The sequence below is a fragment of the Quercus suber genome, unplaced genomic scaffold (genome assembly GCF_002906115.3).
Source record: "Quercus suber isolate HL8 unplaced genomic scaffold, Cork oak 2.0 scaffold_865, whole genome shotgun sequence".
In the NCBI taxonomy this organism is placed as follows: domain Eukaryota; kingdom Viridiplantae; phylum Streptophyta; class Magnoliopsida; order Fagales; family Fagaceae; genus Quercus; species Quercus suber.
Window position 1 is genome coordinate 179,010 of NW_027070295.1, and position 9,883 is coordinate 188,892.

The 9,883-nt window shown below is 35.0% G+C and overlaps 2 protein-coding genes across 2 annotated transcripts; both read left to right on the top strand.

Annotated features, from left to right (window-relative positions):
* The first annotated feature begins 376 nt into the window (after nt 1–376).
* Nucleotides 377–943, top strand: LOC112022739 (uncharacterized). Its single transcript, XM_024055365.2, has one exon. It carries the CDS (start codon nt 377–379, stop codon nt 941–943), a length of 567 nt encoding a protein of 188 aa, XP_023911133.1.
* A 4,526-nt stretch (nt 944–5,469) lies between these two features.
* LOC112022763 (late embryogenesis abundant protein At1g64065) lies at nt 5,470–6,572 on the top strand. Its single transcript, XM_024055392.2, has one exon. The coding sequence runs from the start codon at nt 5,602–5,604 to the stop codon at nt 6,256–6,258; it is 657 nt and encodes a 218-aa protein (XP_023911160.1). The 5' UTR covers nt 5,470–5,601; the 3' UTR covers nt 6,259–6,572.
* Nucleotides 6,573–9,883: the final 3,311 nt, after the last annotated feature.

The following is a 9,883-nucleotide window of genomic DNA, read 5'->3' on the forward strand; positions in this document are numbered from 1 at the left end:
AGTTGGACCAAAAGGAAAATTTCACATGACATGCTCTTTCTAGATTGCTGAGTTGGACCAATAGGGAAATTTCACATCACAGGCTCTTTTGGAGCATTAATTGTTCAAATTTTAATATCGTCCAAGCTCCTCTATTGACAAATGACAATACCAAAATTCTCATATTCAACACGCCCAATATGTAAGAAAAGCATTGCACATTAATTATGTTCATTTTCCATGAATATCAAAGATATGTGGAAGTCCTTGGTTCCTCAAGTTGCTATATATAATAAGAGAAACCAAACCCGTTACATCAATCCAACTACAAACATAAAAAGGAACCACCTAGCTAGGCCCTTGAAATTATATAAACCAATCCCACATATATCCAGCCATGTTGGAGTCTCAGAAATTGAAGAACATGCAAAACATGAAATGTTATGCATATATCATTGCTGGGGTAGTGTTCCAGACCATAATAATTCTTGTTTTCGCATTGACAGTGATGCGCATCAAAACTCCAAGCGTAAGGCTAACATCTGTGACGGTCCAAAATCTCAAGTATAATACAACAGGCTCTCTTACCTTCAGCATGAATTTAATTGCTGAAATTGCAGTGAAGAATAAGAATTTTGGCCATTTCAGGTTTGATAATAGCGCTACTAATGTGACTTATGGGGATGTGATAGTGGGTGATGGTGATATCATTAAGGGACGTGCCAATGCTAGGAAGACCAAGAGGTTTAATGTCACAATTGACATTATCTCCAATGGGGTCACAGATAGTGCAAAACTGAGCAGTGAGCTAAAATCTGGGAATTTGACACTGACTGGTCTTGCGAGTTTGAGAGGTAAGGTGACACTGATGAAGGTGATGAAGAAGCGCAAGACTGCAAAGATGAACTGTACAATGACTGTTCAATTGGAAACCAGGGCTGTTCACAATTTGGATTGCGAATGACATGTCTGGTCCTCGAATATATTTTCCCTTTTTTAATAATTTAAATAGCCCTTGGATTCGTGTCGATATAGTCTGGGGTTAATTACTTATTTCTTATAATTTATTTCTTCATTGTAATAAATAGAGCTTAAGTCTCCTAAACTAAACTTCATATTATTTCACTATATATACTTCTCTGTATTATCTCATGTGATGGTTTAATTGACATTTTGAATTGAAAGAAAGTTATTTTCTTACTAAGAAAATCGTACCAAATGTGATGGAGAATGCAGTTGAATTCTTATCACAATTCACGCCCCTACTTTGACACAGTTACATAACTCAGTATAGCACTTTGACTGTATGGAAATAAAATTTGCATAGAATCTACACTCTCTAATGAACTACGCTAGTCCATGCAATATGAAATTGAAGGAGTATCTTGTGCATCCAATCTGGATAAGGTAGAAGAAACTGAAAGCTCAAATAGTGTAAAATACTATTGCTTGTTTAGACATCCAATTTTAAACAAACGGCTAGATTGCTTTTACCTTACTTAACTAAGTGCTAAATAAGAGTAAGTGTAACGCAATAAGGCCAGAACTACTCTAAAGCAAATGCATATACAATAAACAATGAGAATAAAGTATAAAGAGTAAGGGAAGAGAAATGCAAACAATGAGATAACACTAAGACGTGTTATCGAAGAAGAAACCAAAGTACTTAGTGAAAAACCTCTCTGCGGTTCTTTAAGCCGAAATGATCTAACAATGAATAAAGTTAGAGTACAAAGATATCAAAAAGATCCTCCAAGCCTAATCAACTCAATGTACTTGAACCCTCTGAGTTCTAGCTTCTAACGGATTTCACTGAGTTTTGTTTTCACTAGTTATTTGGCTCCTATAATTAACTCCAAATTGCATCTGCCTGTCAATGGCTTTTTCCAATGCTTCCCACATACACCAAAACTTCTATCAACACTCAGATTGGGTGAGGTAAGTGTTTGGGATAAGAACCTTTCAAGGATTTGTAATCTCTAACTAAGAGAAATTGTGTAGATGATTGTGAGTTTATAATCTCTAACTCTCAAGTATATTTCTAGGGTTTTCTCTTTAAAAGTCTCCTTACAATTTCATGGGTAATGAGAGCTTATATAGTGTGGGTAAAGAAATGAGAAAAACACAATTAAAATCATCCAGACAGAGAGTTTCACTAGTTACTCGCGAGTTGGCCAAGTTGCGAAGTGACTTGCGAAAACTAGCTTGGCATAAGTCTGTTCAGCTTTTAGCATGTGCTTCTCATGTGGCTTTTCACGAGTTGTCTACTCACGAGCCAGTTGTAAGCAAGTCGCGAACTTCACTGTCTTCACAATTCTTCACCAAACTCTTACACTTAACCCTTTATATTAAATCCCACAAACATACAGGGAAATGATTGAACAAAATACAATCAAATTTGACACGGAATTAAAGCCAATAAAAACATATTTGTAAATCATTACTTTATAATCTCCCCCTTTGGCTATTCCATGACAAAACTCTTAAACAGACTCTAGACTTAAAACGTGAGTTTAGGAATAGAGACAAAACTCATTCACACCTAAATCTAAAACTTGTGAAGAACTTGTACCATATATATCTGTAACCTGAAACACTTGCACATAACAAATAACTTCATTAAGCTTGAGACAAGTAGAAATCAAGGCATGTATATAGAACAAGTAAAGTGTGATCAAGTAAAACCAATTAAGATATAAACATAAAGCATAGCTTGATCAAACATGAACAGTCATTAAGAAATGACTACAACGAACATTTATCGAGTAAATGAACATCCAGATATGCAAGCAATTACGTGCAATGCAAAAACTAATTGCATGTCCAACAAGCAAACGATGCAATAAAGAGAAACTAAAGTAAAAAGGCAATAGATAAACTAAATGCATCATAAAAGTTATAAAGACCAAGTACAAAAGTACTATAGTAAACTGAGTTTCTTAAACTAAAGGATTGAAAATATTTTAGGTTTAAACTACAATTAGCTGTTATCTATAACAGCTTACTGCAGTATCAAGTTAAACATAAAAATCAAATTTTTTATTACACCAATGTCTCTTCTTCTCTCTCTTTTTTCCTCAAGTCTCTTCTCTCTCCTTTCTCACTTCTCTCTTCTCTCTCTCTTGTGCGTTTGTCACAACTCTCTCTTCTCACATGGTGGCTCTAGCTCCAATCCTCTCTCTCTCTCTCTCCATGGTGCTTTGTGGGTTTTGATGTTTTTGTTTTTCTATTCTTCGTGGGTTTGATAGGATTTTGTTTTTGTTTGTTCTTGGTGGTTCGGTGGTTGTGAGTTTGAATTTATGATTTGTTGTGATTTGATTTTGGGTTTGTAATTTGGTTGTGGTTTGATTTTGGGTTTATGATTTGTTTGTGATATGGTTTTGGGTTTGTGACTTGTTTGTCATTTTGGTGGTTGGGGGTTGAGGTTGTGGGTGGTGGTGGCTGGTGGTAGTGGGTGTGGGCAATGGTAGTGGGTTTCAGTTTTGCAGTGGGTTTGGTTTTCTGATGGTAGTGGTGGCTGGGGTGGCTGTGAGTGGTTGGTTGGTTGTTTTTTTTTTTTTTGGGATAAGAGAGATACACATAGAGAAAGAGAGAGGAAGAAAGAGAGAGGAAGAGATGCAGATTGAGAATAAAAAAGAATTAAAAAATAATAAAGAAATAATATTTTAACAAAGTGCTAACAAATATAAAACTTTTAATGTTGGGTATATTATAAAGTGAGTTGTTAAAATAGATAAAGTAGTATTTTGAGTTGCTAAAAGCTATATTTTTTAGCAATCTTGCTGTAAATGCTCTAAGAAAATGTTCAAAGATTCTCCTTTTTGTTTAACTTAGAGCATTCGCATCAGCTCTTGTAAATTCTATGTCTATTTTAGATGAAAAAATCTACTTTTTCTATTTTACCCGACCACTTTTACATTACACCCACATCAGTTTATCTATTTTTCACATTTATTTAATAAAATATTCCCTATTTTACAATTTTTTATTATTACTCCCTCACTGCCCCTCTCTCTCACAGACCCACAGCCACCATCATCACCGCCCAGCCACCATCACCACCATCATCAGCAACCAAAACCCACACAAATCAACCAAAATCAACATCAGATCAACAGCCACCATCATCACCGCCTAGCCACCATCACCACCATCATCAGCAACCAAAACCCACACAAATCAACCAAAATCAACCTCATCGCCGCCACAAATCAACATCATCAGAAAAAATCATTAATCGATCACCGCCGCCATCGATCATCGCCGCGATCGACCTCGCCGATCATCGACCTCGCCACGCTCATCGATCATCGCCGATCATCGACCTCGCCACGCTCATCGATCATCGCCGATCATCGCCGCGATCAATCTCGCCACGCTCATCGATCATTGCCGATCATCGCCGCGATCGACCTCGCCACGCTCATCGATCATCGACCTCGCCACGCTGCGACCCACAGCGATCGATCTCGCCATCGACCTCACCACGCTCCGGTGGCACACTTTGAACGAGAGAGTGAGAGATGTGAGATAGGTAGAGAGAACTGAGGATGAAAGTTGTGGAGAGAAAGAGAGGCAGCGTCTGAGATAGATAGAGAGGGAGCTGAGTGGCAGTGAGAGAGAGAGAGAAAAAAAACTATTAAAAAAATAAATAGATGAGCTACAGTACCCGTGTAAATTTACACGGGTACTGTAGCTCGTTTATAGTTTTAGACATATTTGAATGATTTTAAAAGAGCTGATGTAAAGGGTTTTTGGGTGCAAAATGTGTAAAAGTTGTCAAAATGTGTATTTTACACATTTATAAAAGACCTGATGTGAATGCTCTTACAACACTTTAATAGTGTAAATAAACAGTAAGATTTGTCATATTTTTAATCCACAATACTTATGGAAAACTAAGAGTATGGGTCAATAGAGAAGCAAATATAGGACAAGCTCTTTATGGTCTTTAGCGAATTCCTTCTGGTTCCTTTGATATTGGACATGGGCTCCTTTCTTTTGTAAATGTAATCTTATTTATTTATTATTATTTTTTAAGTATTTTGTAAATGTAATCAGTGAAGAAGCTCAGCTGGATAGCTAGGCTTGCTCCTCATCTTGTATTTTTAGCTTTTTAGTTCAAAATATGAGTAAGTTTGTCTGTGACAAGTTGTATGTAATAAACACCATCTAATAATATTTTTCCGTTTCATTAAAAAAAAAAAAAAAAAAGTCGTCTAATCAACGGATAGAATAGAAGTTTCTATATATATTTATATAAAAATATCCACATATTTATAAAGTAAGACCTCAAAAGCTCTTTGCAAAAGTCAAGCTAATGGGAGAAGACCCTCTAGAAGTCAGAAATTCCAAATTGTGACGACTGACGCGTTCGGTAATAGGTAGAGTAATGTTAACACCAGTTAAGACTTGATGCACTTGTATCACACTTTCCTGGAAGCTTGTCCCCACAAAGACTCTAACATGTATTAACATATTTCACTGTATATATAAGTCTCTAACATATAGCTCCCCAACCACAGCCACCAAAAACTCCATTCCTTTCGATTCATACATTATCCTAGAGAAATATTTTTCATATTTTCTTTTTACAAATTAAATTTCTAATCAGTGAAGAAAATGGCTGAGAAGACAAACCAGCAAGTGTACCCTTTGGCACCATCAAATGGGAATCCCAGAAGTGATGAAGAATCCAACACTTTGCAATCCAAGGAGCTCAAGAGAAAGAAAAGGATCAAGTTGGCTATATATATTGCCGCTTTTGCTGTGTTTCAGACCATTGTCATCTTGGTCTTTGCTCTCACTGTGATGCGCGTTAGGACCCCTAAGGTCAGTTTGGGCACTGATGTCACGTTCAGCAAATTGAACAGTACTGGCAATGAGACATCATCACCTTCCTTTAACATAACCTTCATAGCCCAAGTTAGGGTGAAGAACACAAATTTTGGTCCCTACAAGTATGAAGAGACCACTGCCATTTTCAAATACCGGGACGTGAAGGTGGGGCAAGTCACTATTCCAAAGGGAAAAGCTGGTCTACGTTCCACCAAAAAAGTTAGTGTCACGGTAGATGTGAATTTAAATGCATTGCAAACCACGTCAAGTAATCTTGGAAATGACTTGAAAAAAGAGGTCTTGACTTTGAATGGCCAGGCCAAGTTTACTGGGAAAGTTGAATTAATGTTTGTGATGAAGAAGAAGAAGGCCACAGAAATGAATTGCAGGATGATTATCAATTTGACCTCCAAGATACTCAAAGATTTGATCTGCGAATGATGACATAATTAAGCTGCTTTTGTTTTGCCAGAAGAAATACAATATTGAACACACCTTTTTTATTGCTACTCTCTGATATGGCCTGTTACGTGGGAAAAAAATTGGTTAGTTTATTGCTACTGTTTTTTTTATTTTTTTTATTTTTTTTTATGTGAAGTCCGTGTGACTCTTTAATAATTTGGTATTTAGTTGTTTGTATAATATATTGATCACGATCTCATGTCATGTGTTCATTTGTAAAATAAATAATTAAAAAAATAAAGTCAAGAAAAAAATAGTGTAAGGGTGAACACCCCACAACTTGTTCTCTGCTAGTCACGGACTTGGCCCCTCGCCTGATGCAGTGACTATTGAGTAGATTAATGCGTTTTTTTTTTTTTTTTGGGTGGTAAAATACGGGAATAATTATATTAATCATAAGCGGTTGGAGCCGAATAATATGGGTATAAGGTACAGCATTACAGTCAAAAGCAAGTGCCTCCATAACAACAAAAGGAGGCGTTACATAGGAAATAAAGGATTCAGATTGGCAGAGGCCAAGCTTAGCAAGCAAGTCAGCAGCTTTGTTAGTTTTAGCGCATTTTCATTCACTTATTTGTTAAATTATTTATTTATTAAAACTGGATAATATACAATTGAAAATTAAAAAAAAATTTAAGTCATGTGCACTGCCATGAAAAAAAAAAAAAAAACTCAATTAAACTCGAGATACTCAAGTACCGAGCACTTACACCTTCACCACCAATGGTTAATAATCTTAGCTCATAAAAGACACGATTCAGCTAAATCCAGCATCTATACAACTTGATCTGCAAAAGGAAAACGAGATGCAATTAAGGATTAGAGTAAAATATTACAACTATCAAACCAAAATGACAAAGATTTCAACTTCTTAGCAACTAAATAGAAGGCTTTCATGAAGAAAACTGAGATGAGTTTTCAAAACAAATCACATATGCACTTTATATAAATCTCAGCAACAAACTAGTCATACACATTCAACTGTGAACCAAGCATCTATATATTACCAAATAGAGAGCATAGATTTGACCTCACAATCATTTGTACATAAACAAAAACAAGAGTTTTGAAACTCAAATTCTGAGCAAATTGAGTCTTTTATTATCAAATTTGCAAAGAGAGATTTTTCAAAATATTGGGAGGATTCTCCATCTTTGTTTGCCTTGTCAAGTGTCACCATCACTATTACAGTTGCAGTCACCAGCACCATAATAGTTTGTGTCATCATTGTATGTGGTGTAACTTATATTAATATTACGTCGTTCAATAATTTTTTATTGTTAAATTATGTTGTATTTTTTCACTTTCTATGATTGCTAGATATCAAGATGATTATAGATCAATAACTATTTTATATATAAAAATGTTTAAATTTTAAATTTATATTCTATTAAAAAGTTATTTAAGTGACGTAATGTTAATAAAATATATATATATATATTGTTAACTAATATGCTCTTCAACGAAGAAATTAGCTTCAAACTTTGTCCGCTTTCCCGCAATATATATCGGCGGTTCATAAAAATAAATAAATAAGTCTCCTGGCAGCCCATGTGCTAACAGAAGCTAAATGCTATATATGTGAAACCTAAAATCAGCAGGCTTCATTATGAAGTATGAACTGGTTCCGATTTTGTCAACAAAAATTGCTTTCAAGCATACCATTACCATTGCGTTCTCTCTCTCTCTCTCTCTCTCTCTCTCTCTCAAAAAAAAGAAAAAAAAAAAGAAAAAAGAAAAGAAAAAAAAAGGCATACCATTGCGTATCATGTAATGCAAGAATCACTTTGGACAATTGCAATAAATTGTTTGACCACTTAATTTGCGCACTAACTTTTCTGCAACCTTTCCAATCAATTGGGTCGAAATCCAACAACTAGCCAGTGCCATCATTGGTTCCTCAAAAAAAAGAAAAGAAAAAAGAGCTAGTGCCATCAATCTTTCAAGCTGTTTCTACTATTTACTCTGCTTAGTTGCCTGTAGTAGTAGAGATGAATTGATCAATGGTGGTGCCCATAGTCCGTTAGTATGACATTTGACGAAAATGTTTCTTCCCTTAATATATATATATATATATAAAATTTTAAATGTAATTCTTTCTTATCAATAAAGTGATGTTAAAGATATTATATAGTATTTTACTATGTAGACTTCGTAAACTAGTGTGTCAAATTTTAAATATAAAGGCAAAAATATAATTAAAATTTTAATTTTTTTTATTATATTACTAATTTGATACCAATTAGTGTTTCTGTTAGTTTCAATTTATAAGTTTTGAGAGATGTTAAAGATATTAAATTTAGTCCTAAAAATTATGCAAACTATGTATAATTGATGGTGTGCATGGGAGATTTCATCTCTAAGCTTTTAGGACAAAAATGTTGACAAGAGATTTTATAGGTAGAACACTTCATGCAATGTCCAAATACTAAATATTCTCTGCATTTTAAGTAGAAGTGTCAAATGGATGGCTTTTGGTGAGTTTGGGGTGGACATAATTGGGTTGGGTTATATAAAACTCATTTACTCATTAAAACCCATTTAACTAATTGTTTCTAACCCAAATCCAACCTAACTTAATTATTATAGGTAAATCCCAACTTACCAAATTATCAAAATTACCAAAATGCCATTAAAGTGAAAACCTCAACATTTTCTTGAATTCCCTTTTCCACTCTCTCTAATCTCCATTCTTGGAATTAAAAAATTCCACACAAGCACATCTACATCAACAATTATATTAAAAATTCAAATAAAAAAAATATTATCTTTATTTATTTATTTATTTTTTCTCACTTTCTTGCCAACCAAACAGTGCAACAAATACAAAGAAATATCATTTCAAGCTCAAAATTTTCCAGGAAAAAAGAAAAAACAAAGAAAAAACTTTTCTTTACAATGGCCTCAGTTGGATACGAAGAAGAGAGGAGGAGATTGTGGAATGAAGCTTGGGATGAGAGAAGCTTAAGAAGCTTGGCATTAGCAAGGCGGAGCTCAGCATTCTCGTGGCGAAGAGACTCGGCCTTAGAGAGAAGAACGATGTGGTGAGCTCGACAGAGATCATAGTGGTCGTTGAGTTCTTGGTACTGGAGGATCAATCGAGCTTGGTTGAGATGGTTCTGAGTGGACGAAACGGCGTCGTCGATGGAGGAGGAACATGAGAGAAGAACGATGTGGCGAGCTCGACAGAGATCGTAGTGGTCGTTGAGTTCTTGGTACTGGAGGATCAATCGAGCTTGGTTGAGGTGGTTTTGAGTGGACGAAACGGCGTCGTTGATGGAGGAGGAACACGTGGAAGGGTTGCTCATGAGGGAGATCGAGGTGGTGGTGGTGGTCGATAACAGTGATTTTGACAGTTTCTTCACGCGGTGGAATTGATGTCGCGGTGGTCGTGTTGGTGGTTGATGGAGGAGACACGTCGTTCTCCATGTGTCTGAAATTTTCTTGAGAAACAAACAGGGAAAAGAAAGTGAAGCCTTTTTTTTTTTTTTTTTTTTTTTTTTTTTTTTTTTTTTTTTTTTTTTTTTTTTTTTTTTTTTTTTTTTTTTTTTTTTTTTTTTTTTTTTTTTTTTTTTTTTTTTTTTTTTTTTTGTGTTTTTTTTTT

Coding starts and splice junctions, on each gene's coding strand:
- LOC112022739 (XM_024055365.2), top strand. CDS start 377: ATGTTGGAGTCTCAGAAATTGAAGAACATGCAAAACATGAAATGTTAT.
- LOC112022763 (XM_024055392.2), top strand. CDS start 5,602: ATGGCTGAGAAGACAAACCAGCAAGTGTACCCTTTGGCACCATCAAAT.